Raw genomic sequence first — 16,339 nt, 5'->3', positions numbered from 1 at the left:
ATTCCATTTCATTCAACTCTGTCTACAAATGAGTCTAAAACATATAGCCGCCATTGCAAAAAAAAAAAAAAACCAAAACAACTTTTATGCAAGTTTTCATTGAAAGAATGATCCCCAACCAATCAATCTTCCTTTCTAATTAAAGGCGCTCATTCATCATTCCAAATAAAAACTGCATTATGTGAAGGATAATCAGATTCGCCGTAAGGCGACGATAGCCTTTTTACTTTTTACATCTAAAACAATGTAGGCATTATTTGGAGCTAGCGAAACAATTTTAAGCTTTGATAATAAATTGGAATTATTTGCCAAAATAATCAGTTTTGTGTTTTTTTGGTAATACGCAAGCATATGATAATGATATCCTTCCACCTAATGTATATGCATTTTATCTATATCCATTAATCCGAGATGATCGAGTTTCTTAAAGAATTTTTAAATGTATGGTACGTTTAAAAATTTGTTTACGCCGTCTTGAAGTAAATGCTGCTCTTGCTGTGTCCGCTGTGGCAAATGCTACACGCGCGTCTCCTGTAGGTGAACCATCATCGTTGAAACGTCGTATAACGTCATCGGGCGTTAAGTCGAATTCATTGAAGAAATATAAAATATCTTTGATTTGTGCTTTATATGGGACATTCTCCATGGCAAGGACACAACCAGGACGATTAAACTTTTCCGGTATACCAGTACCACTACCTTCATTTTCATTGCCTGAACCTGTCCCATCATTTGAAAGCTCATGCCTTCCAATATTACGCATTGGACCACTGAACGGATTACCTCCGCTGCCGCGTGCGTTATTTATTCCACCCCGGCTATTAAACAATGAATTTGCCGGGAAATTACTATTGGAATTATCTTGATTCGAACTATAATTTATGTTGCCGCTATCGTTTATGCGTGGTCCATTGCCACCAGGAAAATAATGCAGAAATGGTTTACCTAAGCGATCTGCAATTGCTTGAGGTGTTATCGGGTACACGCGCAAACCGCGATTACGAAACTGTATGTTATGAAAGTTCTTAACAGCCGCATCGGCATCCTGCGTTTTACGAAACTCTACAATAAACTCTCCTGTGGGGAGTTGGCGCTCATTACGCAAAAGCTCAACGTGCTTTAAAGCCAAATTTCCCGACAAAAATAGCTGAGCTACGTCGTTAATACGCGTATTGTATTCACAATTCTTTAAAATTACAAAATTCTTCTCTATACTGTTTGAAAAGTATTGTCCTGCATTTTGCTGGCTATTGAAACTTGGATTGAAATTATTAAAGTTATTATTGGTTGATTGGTTAGAAGATTGACCCTGGGAGCATGATATATTATCTGTAGATTCGCGCTGCTTTCTTAAACGTGGATCGTTAGGTGCATTTTCTCTGACTTCTTTACGCGTGTCCAAATTTAAGTCAAACAGGCTGGGGACGCCGTTTCGAGCGCTACTAGAATCTGATTCCTTATTATAATTTACGGCATCTATGCACGATTTGTCATATTCGTTTCCAGCGCCATAATTGTTGTATTTCTCCTCAGATGGATTAGTTCTTTCAAGATTTTGGTGATTGCTCATTTCAACGTCATTTCCTTCATTCTCAGTTTTCTGCTGCTGATGAGCGGCTAGAATATTGTCATCATCGTCATCATCTCTTGTTAAATCCATGCTTTCCACCTCTTTCATGTTTTCATTCTCTATATTCTTATTTTTTTCTTTTGTTTTCGCCAACTCTTCCGCTGCAGCTTGTTCCTCCTTTATTAGTTGTTCATTGGCCAGGCGAATCTTCTCTTTGGCTCTTTCCATGTCCTCTAAATCGCCGGGACGTACACGCACTCTCCGATAACCAATCTGATGCCTTGATCGATCTTCAAAAGCTGCCTTCGCGTCTTCTTCTCGCGAAAATCGCACATAGGCCACATACTCTCGTCTATTTTCCGGACTGCATATTAGCAGAATATCGTACAAAGTGTATGAGCTAAACATCTTCATAATATCCTGTTCGGTGGCTAGTGAAGGGATATCTTCAATATAGAGCACGCTATAGGGTTGATTTTTCCCCTGACTCGTACCCGTACTACCTGTCGTAGAATCATTTGAATAATTGCTACCATCCTGGTCCCCACTGTAATGTGACTTGTCTCGTTGCATTGGACGGTAACTATCTTCGGCCTTGTCGAATTCGTCCTCAGAAACGGATACAATATTGACAAGTTTATTCTTAAGCATAGTATTGTTTCTGCATAAAGCTTTTGGAACACTAGTTTGACGTGAGAACTGCACATAGGCGACACCAATTCGTAAACCATGTTTATCGTTGATCATTTTGATGCCATTATGCGGTATAAAGAAACCTGCGAAAAATTTTCGCAAATCGCTATAAGTAGTGCTCCCACACATATTCGTTATTTTGATACAGGTTGTAGCGACTTCTTTGTGTTTATTATCACCAATGGGCAGTGGATTTGATTCTGCTATCGTAGTTTGCACATTTGTATTTGTTTGCAACTTTTGGCCGCTGTTTAGGGCTGCTGCTTGCGCAAATAATGTCGGATACATTTTCTCGTACGGATTCGTGCTCGCGAAGGTAATTGGTTCCTGAGGTAAACTGCCGGAGGTCACAACGGTTGGAAATATATTTGTCGCTGGCGCGTTAACTTCCGACTTCTTCTCAACAAAAATTCCCGGAATTGTGGAGCTTTTTGTCGTTACGGCCGTAACCGAACTTTTCAATGGATCTTGGGCCGTACTTGTACTTAGCGTCGTATAGGGATTTTGCAGTGAAAAGCTTTTAAAAACATCAGTAGTATTGGAACCAGTCAGGAAATTACTTAAACTGTAATTATTGTTATTTGACGATAATTTCGTTCTTGATTCGTCTGTGGTGCAGTTTTGAAATGCTGTTAAACAAGTGGTCGTAGCATTGGCCTGTAGTGTGCTGCTTAAATTATCAATGGATTTACTTAAATTTTGCTCTGTGCTTGACGCACTACCAATATTAGTGGTCTGATTTAGCTGAGAGAGATTGCCTAGAGAATTGGTCGCTTCCACGCTGTAATTATTTTGATATGTGTTCGTTAAAGGAATGCTCCATGGCGAGATGTGTGGCTGTTTTGGTTTACTTTCGAGGTCGGAAACACGAGCGCTAGTAGATCGCGTTTCCCGATCGTAATCACGGCTGCTGCGTAAGCTACGGGAGCGGTCGCGACTTTTATCGCGGCTACGTTCGCGGCTACGATCACGACTGCGTTCTCTGCTGCGAGATCTACGAGATCGTCTGCTGCTTCTCCATTCACGTTCTCGAGACCGGGAACGACTTTGTTCACGTCGACGTCTGCCCGAACTACGTTCCCTTGATCGGGACCGTGACCGTCTGCGGTCTCTGGAACTTGATCGGCGACGCTCTCTGGTGGGATTCGTTTCTACTGTATTATGTTGCACAGTAGCCACTGATTCATCTGGATGTTTATTAATCGGATCAGGCGCTAGCTTAATTCCCGCTTGCTGTTGATACGCTAAAAACGATGATGTCGAAAGGATGCTTTGAAAACTACTAGCGGTAATCACGGGTGGTTGAGGTGGGATCGGTGCGGTAGTTGCTACAGTTGCTGTAACTGTTTGTACTGAAGGCGTATTTACTTTTGGTGTAATGACTGCGCCCGCACTCTTAAGAGCTAACAATGATTGCTGACGTGCTGTTTCAATAACCTTTTGCATTTCAGCACGCGAAGACAATAATAGGCGAACTTGCACACCATTTATAAGTTCACGATCACGCATCATTGCCAGCCGTGCGTCCTCATCAGTGCTACATATATATAATTAAGTTGTAAAAAGGCAAAAAAAAAGGGAGTAAATTAAATGTGAACTAATTTTCAAAGATTTTACGCAAACAGCGTTAACCTTAAATTAAGTGAAAGATAATAACAATCCAATCGTCATTTAACTTGTCAAGAACCATCACATTCCATAAATGTGTGTGTATAATCTCTTCATACTCACCGCATTTACATTTAAACAACCGCTTTATTTCTTTCAATTTTATTTTTAATAATTTAAGCAACAATCAGGAAATGAAAACATTCACGCAGTAATACTACTTGGGCTTTAGCCCGATTATTTGTTTAAACACGAAGTATTTAGCTTTTGTTCGGGAATTAAGGTTAGTGCGAAAAGTCGTATCTTCTAGATATGTTGGAGTAGGTCCTAAATTTCTCAACTTATATTTGAGAGGATGGCCAGTACATGTCGAAGATCTCTTAAAGCACATTTTTTTTCTGTTTTTTTTTTAATTGATCTTCCCCGTCTGTCCATCCAGAAATGAGGAACAAGCCTTATCGCAAAGAATTTTCAATTAATTTAATCATATCGACGTGCCATTTCGAGATGGAAAGTTGAGATCTTGCATATCAAATTTCGTATGCAATCCATTAACAATCACGCCCACAACAAGTAGAAAAAAAAAAAAATAAAAAAAAAATAAAAAGCTAATACAAGCATTTTCTTTCTATAGTTAGCTGAAAGTCGATTGTAAAGATTATTTCGATTACCGTATATTTCTCGGACGAGAGAAATGGGCTCAAATTTTTCCCATAAATCGTCTCTAAATTTGAATGACAAAAATAGTTCAGATGAAAATAATACAAACGGTGACATTAATGTGACACGTGACAGTATCGAGAGCGAAGATGAACTGAATATTCCTAAGTACGAGTTATGTTAATAATAAATATCTTATAGTCTTAGTGCGTTTTATAAGGCGTCGGTTAATCTTGATGATTTGAAATGCTTTGTCAATTATAAGATCATGTTAGGAGAAGACGATAAAGATCGTATTTAGCTTAATTTAAATCTTATGATACTTCTTACGTGTGCCTTATCTAATATAGATTTAGATATATCCGTGTGTGTATGCAGATGAGCGTTTAAAAAAATGTCAAAAAGAATTTTTTTTTCCATTTTATTTGATGCCGGATCGTTCGTTATATCCATCAATTGGATTACACTATCCTTTATAAGTGCTATAAGTAAATGTATCTAAGATCAGTGCGAGATTGTAGTTACATTTGACCTTGTTCCTCTATTGTCGTTAAAAATGGGGCAAAATATCTGCTTTTGTTTTCTTTTTAGCGCCAATATTTTGATTCGACTTCTGCTATACAAAGATTTAATGAAAAGGCTAAAGGGTGGGGGATGATTAATGTTTACAAAAAAAAAAAAAAAAAATTTTTTTTTCCTGGTATTAGGTGTGTAAATAAATTCGTTCCGCTGAAATTGGTTGCTTCACAAAATGTGCTTGCTGCGTTCAATTTTCCCAAAGTTCGTTCCAGGCGTAGACAATTTAGATATTAACATTGGAACGATGTATGCGTCAGTTTTTTTCAAGCTGTCGCTTAGCGTATAACAAAATGTAAAGAGGGGAATGCCTTTGCCGGCATTGCATTTCGTGCTGTTTTGAAGTGGGAACAAGAGCAGTTAAAACGCATACTGAACTGATTAGGATGGCCTGGAGTGAGAACTCAGTATATTAGTGGAAGCGTGAAAGAGCGGTTCGCACGATTTCTGGACGAGAAATCTTGGTCTTGGTCTTGAAAATCCTGCAATTCGCCTATATATGAACATTCTTAGCCGAAGCAACAATCAAAGAAACAATTTCCACCTTAAGGCTGGGAAATTTTACCGCGCCCTGCATGCAGACCCCTGATCTATTCCGGATCGATGCACCAGGTCATCGGTTCGCAGAAGTTGAAGATGTTCGAAAATAGCTCGATGGCTGATGAATGATGCTGTACAATCAATGTGATTGAATTTATTTACACCCCTAATATTATGAAGGCTGCACTGAATACTGCAGTTGGATTAGTTTCGGCGATATTTTACTTATTAGAAAATGGTTTTTCATTGAATACCGTTGACCCTACTTTATCTCCGTTACCGAACATTGACTGGACAATATTTTGTCATCTCGTCTGTCCACTAACAGGAAATATACATTGTATGGATACATATGTAAAAATATATTCACATTTTTTTTCAGATGCATTTTCAATTACGCAGTATTTGAAGATCTTTATATCATTTTATATATTCGTGGAGAGATAACGGTTTGCGTCGAAAATCAGATCTTCTGGCCGTTGTAGAAAAGTCTCATTTGCATGTGTCACTAACAGACACAAAATCGAATATAATGGATCAGATCAATTTCACACTAAGAAGCAGTAAAATGCTTTTTTTCATTTTTTTTTATTTTCGAGTAAAAAATTTTTATTTAACAATGTACAGCTAAACGCACTTTTATAAGGAATTTCTCTAGTAATGTTAACATTTCAGTGCAGACTGCGTCACCAAATATAAGGGTCACAAAAAATTTGAGACTACTTGGACATTGACGAGGTACAAATGCATTACAAACAAACACGTGAACAAACGGAAGTGTTAGTGATCAAAAAAAAAGAAGATGCCTCCAGCGATGGAAACGCTTTTACTAAATGGATGTTGCATAAATGCAAATGAATGAAATTTTAAATGCCCGGTAAATAAAAGCATTATGTATAGACGGAGTCATGTTCCTTTCATCAACAATAACGAGTGTTGATACCCTACACCGCTTGTGGTGCAAGGCTAGGTGCCGATGAATGCAATACCGAGGAGGACGCACATTTTAGCAAAAAGATCAATTCAGAATTAGCTTCTGAATCCGTCGAACCTTGCCTGTCCGTCTGTTCTTGCCCTTGTTCTCCCAAAGCCCAACTTACGGTTGGCAAATTTTAAAGATATTTTCATGAAATTCAATGTCCGACATGCGTTTACCCAGGGCAAACGCTATTGAAAATGAAAGGTTCCAAGGATCGGACTGCTCGTTCGACCACTTCCCATATAATCTCTCATGTATAAGTGTGTTAAGTGAAATGATATAGGGTATTTAACGGTCGGCTGGCTGTGTTCCACTATAGTGTTTTTACTTATTTTCTATGAACTCTTCATGCACTTAACTACTTAACAACATATTTTTATATATTACAATATCATAAGGTAGTGCATTTAAGTGGTTAATATCGGCCTTTTTGACTAACGATCAAATCTAGTTTCTTTGAAAAACATTTCGTGGAAATAACTTTATTTATTTATATATAACACAATGTTTTCGATTGATCAGTGGTGCGATTCTGGCGATTTGAAATTTCACAAATATTGAGTCAGCAACTTCCCACCAATTTTAACTTTGTTGGATTATTTGTTGCTTATGCATTTACAAGGTGGCTGTATACTCCATAGGCTCCTTAAACTTAATTTTCTAATATGATGACATTACGAGATACTACGAGAAACTATAGCTACTCCTGAACTATTAATATTTTTTTGATAGCACGAGTAGAAAGACCAGAAGGGCATTGAGCCCTTAAGTAGTAATATTAACCACTTGAACAATATGAACAACATGAGTTCGGTTTAACTTCACCAAAGTATTTCTACTTTCTCTTCATTCAAACTGATAGCCTAATAGCATAACGGGTAGGGTTTAACGCGTTGTAGATACGAAAATGAAATAAGTTGAGGTAGTTTGCAAATTTTACCTTTTAGATTCAAACGTCGCTAGTTACTGTTTGAACATACCCCAGTCTGATAGTAAATTATAAAGTTTTCATATTTATTTATTCAGCTAATGGTAGCAAAACGCGTAAAGATCGGTTTTCGATAAAAGTCCTTTTAGCCAAAATTTTCAATTTTTTCCATGTAGCAATACCTATATAACTATATACCAAAAATGGCTATAAAAAGCAAATCAGGAAATCATGTTCAGCTGCGACCGAATTTTCTATACCTACAACTTTTGTCTTAGAGAACAGTCGAAAGAAAGCTAAATTTCGGTACTCGATTTGTATAGGTGATGATGTAGCATCACATCATAGAGTATACGCGGAAATATTTATCGCTTTAATTTTTAAGTGCCGAGCCAAGAACACAATTTTTTTGACTTTTAAAAAATATCGATTTGCTGAGTGTACATTGTATTATAGGCGCATCAATACCAACCTGTATGCAATAGCTTCCCATGCTTTTGCCAAATCTGAAGTCGATATTTACATTTTTCTACTGCTTAACCATTCGTTGTAGGGTGTATGTTAAGCTTATGCGGAAGCAAGTAAAACGCAGAAGGACTTCAGATAGACTCGTTATTTTGTTACACCAATCGATTTAGCATTATAAGCTGGGTATGTCCGTCTGTACATCCTTCTGAGATCGATATATTGTTGTGTTCAACTTACACATCGTATTTCCGGAGACAAATTAAAGATGAACATTATCCAAAATGAGTTGGGCCATGCCCCATATAACTAGTTACCCATTTTGAAGAATCGCTCTACAAAAACAATAAATGTAATTATCGAGATTTCCCGACAAAAATCGCCGAGTAAAAGGTATTTCGATATTTTAAATTGATATAATAAATTTTGGTCGGGTTTGGCAATTTTTTTTCAGGCCTTTGCCATATAAACGGTCGTATGGAAACTGAAGCTTGATATAGAAAAAAGGTCCAATATTTAATATTTGGAAATATGACGTAAAAAATAAGAAAATCAAATTCGAGCTACATGATCCTATTTTATGGAATCCATTCTATGTAAGGGTCCTCATGAATAGTAAGCTCTTTAACAAAAAGATTTAATTTTTAATGAATGAGAAATTTTGCATCACAAAGATCTATTTTTCAGATCCCACCATAAATAAGTACTCTCATGAAAATTAAGCCCTTACATAGCCGTAAAGCTTCAATTGTATGTGGCAGTCGACATATTAGCCGCCCTTCCATACGAGGGCTTCCACGAGAAGCGCATTTATACAAGAAAATTAATCAAGGACCCTATTAGACGTGGTAATGTAGGCTATTTAATGGTCGGCAATAATGTTTTTATCTTGCTTTTAATCGGAGACGGTTTTGTCACACAGATTAGGCAGACGGACGTGTTCCGATTGACTCAAAATTCGATAGTGACGAAGAAGAATGCGTATACTTTACGGCATGTCTGAGTATTTTTTTGGGGTGTTACGGTAACGTTTTAACAAATTGAATATGTCTCCGCCCTTGGGTGACGGCAATGAAATGCGTTGAACCTCTCTTCGCTTAATATAATTTCCCATTTAAAAATATTTAGTCTCATATAAAGACGCACTTTTCGTAGTAGCTGATCGGTAGGCTGATGCGATCCAAACTTATCAAAATTAATTCTCTTTGTTAATCCGCTTATTATTCTGCATCTATTTCCGTCATAAACTATTACAAATTAGATTCTTTTGCCCTTAAAAAGCTTACGTTACATGAAAATCCTTATATGGAATAAGTTCCACAAAATAGACCTATATGGCTGAAATTTCATATAGTTCATATCCATGTCGAACTAATACTATGAAACGATTTTTACCATAAAATACCAAAAATTGTAAAATAAAACGTTTCGCTGAACGAACGCTGATACGTGAGCGTATCCGATTGAAATTTTTCAAATCGATTAATGCATTGAACCACTATTGCTCAGTGATTTCGAAAAGTCCAATTTTTCATCATATTATCACTTTTCAAAATAAGGCGTTATGTGGGTGGCAGTCGTAGAAACGGCCCAGTGTAATTCATTTCCAATAGCGTTCATGGCAAATCTTGTCAAAGTATCTCAATAATTGCCGCCCTGTACGTGCCATCGGGCACCTTGCAGTTAAGCCCGAGAGTGCGATTAGAGACATACCCTGTACCATAAATGATTTAAGATATGTGCAGCGAATTTTAAAAATATTAATACTGCGGTGATAAAGCTTGTTTAGCGAGCTCTCGACCACTTTGTTTATGCAGGAAATCAGTTGAAATGAAAGCTCGTAAAGATTCGGAAACTTATACTTAAAAGTTTACTTATTCTAGCGATATATATAGTTAGCGAAAAACACGATCACCCAGACATTAATTTGAGACCAGTTCCAGTTTTAATTAGAATAGCAGGACCGTTTCTCTCTTCTTCCGCACGGGCTAACAATTAACGAAGAAGTGTTATAAGCACCGTACGCCGAAGCGATTCTCTTCCTTTCTTTCTTTCTTTCTCCCTCTCTCTCCTTCTCTCTCTCATAAGGTCGCAATTTTGTTATGCCAATGGGAAAGTAAATTGGTACAGTAGTAACGTATTAATCAATAATTTCCGGGAAAACGATTGTCGTTCTTCAAATCATTTTCATTGATTATTTACGAGTTATAATGGCCTTAGTTACCATACTTTTATTATATGCAAAAATGGTGAAAAAACGCGAATGTGATATGTTAAGCGAATACTTGCTTTTGGTGGGAAAAGGTTAAATGTTAAAAAATAAAAAGTCATTTTCGATAGTTAGTGGAAAAGTGAAGCTGTAAGAGAAACCTGACGTAAATATATGCGAGGACTGTGTTTTCACAAGTCTGTATAAAAATTTTGAAATGAGAAAGACATTCTCTCGCACTAGTCATACAGTGGAAAAAACACATCATATGCGAAGGCAAAAGCGCATGCATTGACTTCCTGTCGCACTCACCTTATTCTCTATCCGCTTTATTCCCCCAGATATTCTTAATTTAAAAATGCTACGTGAAGCTTCAGGGAATAGAATTTGGATTAAATGCAGAAATCGTTGTAGCAACCGTAGTGGAATCTAAAAAAAGCAACAGAACTTTGGTGGAACTGATTTTATTATTATTCAGGGAGGCTCTATTGATGAATGGAATCGAATTTTGCAAAAAAAAAAAAAAAGAAGTTTTTTTCTTATTCCCGTGAATTATCGAACGATGATTCATTTCCTGAGCACATATGAAGTTCTCCTCTTATTACCGAAGAAAAAGTCACATTCAAATGTAAATCCGAGCTGTATGTATATCAGAAGGAAATAATTAACTATGACGCGTACAAAGATGCGCCAGCAGAGTCTCTATTCTACCCGCCCGAAAAATGTGAGGCAGTAGTATGAGAAATTGATTTGCATGAAAATGCTTGCAAATCTAGAAAAAAGAAAAAAAAAAGAAAAGGAACAGAACAACAATAGACGGGAGAAAATAACGAAGCCTCTGACTCCGCAAGCTAATATCAGATGACAGTTCCGCGTGGAAGATTGATGGAAGTGCGTGTCTCATATACTATCCGAATTTTATATTGCCTCATGCATGCATGTTAGCACTGCCTATAATTCCGTTCGCATGTGAAAAAAAAAAACAAAAAAAAATAGATGCACACACTTACCCTTTATCATATGCTATCATAAAATACTTCGTAGTAGCTATTGTGTTCTCCTCCTGGTTTGCTAATGTAATATGTTTACCATAGCTTGACGATTAAAATACATTTTGAAAATCGTAAATATGCACATGTGATGAGGTGGGAAACTTACATTTGCATTTCACGTATTCACCACGATTTAATTAGGATTGACAACAAAACCGCTCAGAACTCTCGTTCGATATTACTCTGGCACAATTTTGTTTATTTGTTTCAAATTATTTATATGTTTATCGTGCTAATTGATTTTGATGGACATAATCTTACTAGTGACATACGCATACACATACATAATGATATACATTTTGTATATATGTATGTATGTATGTATGGATGTATGTATGGGGAATTGTATTTCTCTCATCATTATTATTATTATTATTATTATTATTATTATCATTATTATTATTGATGACTCTCGATTGACTCGACTGACTATTGGAAATGTTTATTACCTTTCAACAATTCAATTAAGTTTAGGACATCTTTTAATTAAGATGTTATGTAAGTATAAAGTTGAAGTTGCGAATATCTACCTGAATGCGATAAAAGCATCGCCCATTTCTCCGCCGACAATGTGAACGCCACCATCTGGTATCGAGAGACCTTTGAAAAATTGCCGTATATCCAAAGCATTTGCCGACCACGGCAAGTTTTGTAAACGTATTATAACACTCATTATTTTAAGTTTAAGTTTAAGTTCTCTTCTCCTCTTCTATTGTATTCAAAATTGTTCTTCTTAAGCTTTCTTTTTTTTTTCTTTTTTTTTTTCTTTGTTCATTTATTTTCAATTTTTACATAATATTCCTATGAATTATGCTTCATGTTATATGATCCTTGTTGTAATCCTTGTAGATTGTAGATGTATGACGGGGAGTTATGTAATATCTGTATGTATATAATTGCGGCTCGCTCGGTTTTCTTTTTTTCTTTTTTTCTTTTTCTTTTTTTTTCACCTCTAAATATATGTTATTTCAAACTTATTAATTTTAAATATATACATACAGATATACGTGCAATGTATAAGAAATTCCGTTTGTAATATTGCTGTTGTTGTTTTTCGACTCTGAAAAGAAATTTATAGGAAAAGCATTACCTTACAATGTTATGATAGCGAAAAATGTAACATATATTATATATATATATATACCCTGGTGGATAGAAAAATAGGTACATGTTGATCGGGAGAGTATTATTTTCCACAGTCCTTCTACTACTATATATAGATATATATTACATTTATCTTTTTTTTTATGAAGTGAAAACATTTCCGTATAAACAAAAACTTAAAAGAACTTCATTTCAACAATGCCGCAATGCGTTTCCAAGTGGACAGTAATATAGATGTATACAACACATGCAAAAAAAAACGCCAGATATTGTACTCAAAAGTAAGCATTTTCTTAGCAATTAATTCAAACGGTCAGCAACTTGTGTAACCACCATCCTTTTCAACGACAGCTGCAGCTCCTGAAGGAAACTAATTATCGCAGATCTCCCCTGGGATATTATATCGGAAACTTTTTGAATATTTTTGCGCATTTTTTCCCCCTTTTTTTTATGTTCCTATAGCGAACATGATGCTTTAGTCCTTCCCGCCCCGCGTGAAAGCGACCTACCTGCCCATTTAATGGACATGCAAGAGATAATTCAGGAACGACGCTTCCACCGAATTAATTGTTAAACACTTCGGATCAATATCTGTCTGAAATTTTCATAGCATGGACTTATTTTCCTTGCCATGCGGTAACATTACAGTTTCGAACAAAATTCTTATACGCAAATCTATTTATAGTTTTTTGATTTTTTAAGACACTCTCTCAAAAAAGGGCAGATATCTTTCGTCATGCTCCATCACTGTTCTTTAAGTAAATCTAATGTGGGATTTTTTCCCTTCTTCCGCCGCATCATTTTTTAAATAAATTTATTTTTGTTACGTCGTTTCGTCACATTTGAGCGATTCTTGGTCGGCATCAATTTTTAGATACTAGAACATAATGTTTCCCCTTCTCCGAATTAACTTTTCTGAGCAAAGGGCTTTTCTGAATTGATTTCTAATAAACACGTTCGCAGTTGATACAAAATTCATTTCAATTTCATTGTAGATTGCTCCAGATGGCGTGAAAGAATCCCGCCGCTTCGCTAAAATTATAATGCGGAGCAATAGTTTTTTTAACACTCGTGACAAAGTTATGCGACCGACGATAAATTTATACGTTTTTTCTTGATTTCGCAGCTGATTGCCCAGCCATCCTCCTTCCTGCCTAAAATGAATAAATCTGCTCTCGACCTATCTAATATATATATATATATATATATATATTGAATTTATTCCAACAAATCCACCTTTACAGCTTTAAAGAGGACGCATCTATTTTATTGTCCAGTTGAGAAAAACGTATTAAAGCAATCGCTTAAACGCTTTGAACTTTTTACCTCACATAACTAGCTCACGTGCGATTCCGGGAATATTTTCGCCACATGCCCTATTCCTATGGCGTAGATATGAAAAGTACATCTCCCACATATATATATATATATATATGTATATATAATGCATACATACATTCAAGTGATATATCTATAGCTACTAATATACGAGCTGAGCGTATAATAATAAACAAAGAAATCATTAAATGGCGCAAATCCGCAATTAATAAAGAAGCGGTTTTGACTTAAAAAGCCATTGCCTTTGTTATATAAAACTAAGGAACGGAGCGCAGCAGTTTAGCTCGCTTAGTACGCTTTTTATTTTTTTTTTTTTGTATATTTGTTTTTCGCTTTTCTTTCGCGGTTTTTCTAGTAGCCCATATCAATTGAATTTTCATGTTTTACCTTAAAAGGCTGATATGAAGCTATTTCGATGTACTCCACGCAACCAGAACCAGTCCATTATGCATTGGCTCGCGCACAAAGTCGCGACCCAACTTGGAAAGAAATGTGTCTGGCATTTTTATTATGCATGTTTTAAATTTATTCATTAATTAAGAGAAAAAGCAAAACCTAATATCTACATATATTCTCAATATCTTTCTCATTCATATACCAATCTTTGATTATACATAAAAAAAAAAAAAAACAAAAACTTAATTTATACGCACGTTCAATATGTGTAAGTAAAAGGAAATTGATATTTCCTTTTGCAAATGTTTTGACAATCTTACCTTCCTTATTAAAAAGATATCAGATATATATATATATATATATATATATACATATATATACGAATATAATTTATAAAGAGGATTGACATTAATCACATATGCGAAAGTAATATTATAGTGTGATGTAGTATTATTAGTTGATCTAACGTTGCATTGTATTTCCTATCAACGTTTATAACAGTTATTTCAGCTAAAGTCGCCGAAGTGTAACGTAATCATCAGCAGCAATAAAAACTTGTTTCACATTAAAAGCACATATTCATTATATACATAATTATGTATTTATGTATGTATATATGTATGTATATATGTATATATGTATGTATGTATATATGTGTATATAAACATACAAATATACACACACATAAGCTGGAATGTATGTATATATGTATGTATGTATTCATGTAAAAAGTAGGCACACATATGTGTTATGCATCGTAAAGAGATTTTTAAAATGAAAACAAAAAAAATTAATTGACGGTGAAAAGCAGCGATTCCCTAATAAATGAGAATCAAGCTCTATTTCAGTAAACAGCAAGTTGCTCCAAAATAACTCAAAGAAAATATCGATCAAGTTCGCAGATTAAATGCGATTAATTGCATTGCATGCCGAGCAATGGTGTGTAATACCTACACGACTCTGTTTTAAATTTTTTCTCGACAAATGTGTTCAGCAAACTTTACAAACTTTCTTTTTCAAGATTTCTGGTTCATTGAGGGCGAAATAATAAATTCTTTATATTTGGTTTTTTTTTTTTTGTTTGTTTGCCATTAGGCGGCTGTTTGCATTTGGGCTAGAAGAGCTGTGAACAGGAGAGAGGAATATTCCCCCGAAAAACACGGGATGCTTTCTTCTGAGATGCACGCTTTCAAATTACCCGATTTTCAAGCAGTTCTTTGGACAAAACAAATAAATGCACATTATACATACATATTACTTACATATGTACATGGTGTAAGCATGTATTAGGTGTTTGGAAATATGTTTATGAATGACTTGTACACGTAAAAATGATAAAGAAATGGGAAACATCAGTGTACATAACGGTTGAATTCGAAGTATTCGATGATATTCAGCGTGCGCCGTTCAATATGCTTCTTCTTTCAAATTCATTACTTATGTTGTTTATTTGAAGAAATCGGCTGTCGAAATCCAACAAGCCAAACACGTTCGGAGGCTTATGGTATCGGTTATGGCTTCAACGTGACTTTAAATGTGGCGACACGAATTGAACTGAAAATGACATTTTCTGGAAACTTGTTGAACGAGAGCTGTGTGAGTGATACACCGTTGCAGCTCGAATGGGAAGCCCTGCCACGGCCAGTGTACTCAATAAACATGGTGTCTCCTGATCACCACCTGTTCAGACGGATTCCGCATGGGGTGGTCGGCACGCGGGTCCGAAAAATTGAAGAAGTGCGAGAATGATGGGCATATGTTTTCTCAACACTTCTAAGATTTATTCTACTTATCCACTTTAATGGTGAAAATTACTCCAAGAGCACGGACGGAGAGTAAGATAACCGGTAAGGCCGGTAACTGTATATACCTGCGTCAACACATTCGTCGTTCAAAATTTGGTAAAGTATTTGTACAAGATATGCACGTAGATCCATTTGGATTGTGGGCGCAAGACGTCTACTTCCAAATTTGAAATGTTGCCATCAACCGATAGGCTTTCATATCCTACACCATTTCACACATAAGGTTAGATTAAGTTTATTCGGGTGTATGCAACGCCAAGTAGGACGTGAGATAGCTGCACCTCTTATTTAAGCTTTTACGCTTGTCTGTCTGTCGGTCCGTCTATCTATCCTTTCTTTTGTTCAACCAAGGACGACACCTATTAAAAAATGGTTCGGGTGACGTGATCATTTTTTCGACCACTTCCCATAGAAAG

The 16,339-nt window shown here is 35.9% G+C and overlaps 1 protein-coding gene across 4 annotated transcripts in view; it reads right to left on the bottom strand.

Moving 5' to 3' along the window:
* Positions 1 to 13: 13 nt before the first annotated feature.
* LOC119632666 overlaps positions 14 to 16,339 on the bottom strand; it is a 43,254-nt gene continuing 26,928 nt past the window's right edge. For all 4 annotated transcript variants that reach the window (XM_038025688.1, XM_038025685.1, XM_038025689.1 and 1 more), the window contains exons 2-3: positions 11,811 to 12,340; positions 14 to 3,800 (exon numbers count right to left, since the gene is read on the bottom strand). In XM_038025688.1, coding sequence (XP_037881616.1) covers positions 425 to 3,800; positions 11,811 to 11,953 — 3,519 coding nt within the window. In that variant the 5' untranslated portion in view covers positions 11,954 to 12,340 and the 3' untranslated portion in view covers positions 14 to 424. The remainder of the gene's footprint in view (positions 3,801 to 11,810; positions 12,341 to 16,339) is intronic.

Source organism: Glossina fuscipes, unplaced genomic scaffold, assembly GCF_014805625.2.
Source record: "Glossina fuscipes isolate IAEA_lab_2018 unplaced genomic scaffold, Yale_Gfus_2 1, whole genome shotgun sequence".
Taxonomy (NCBI): Eukaryota; Metazoa; Arthropoda; class Insecta; order Diptera; family Glossinidae; genus Glossina; species Glossina fuscipes.
The sequence above is the reverse complement of the archived record's forward strand: the minus strand, read 5'-3'. Positions and strand labels throughout refer to the sequence as shown.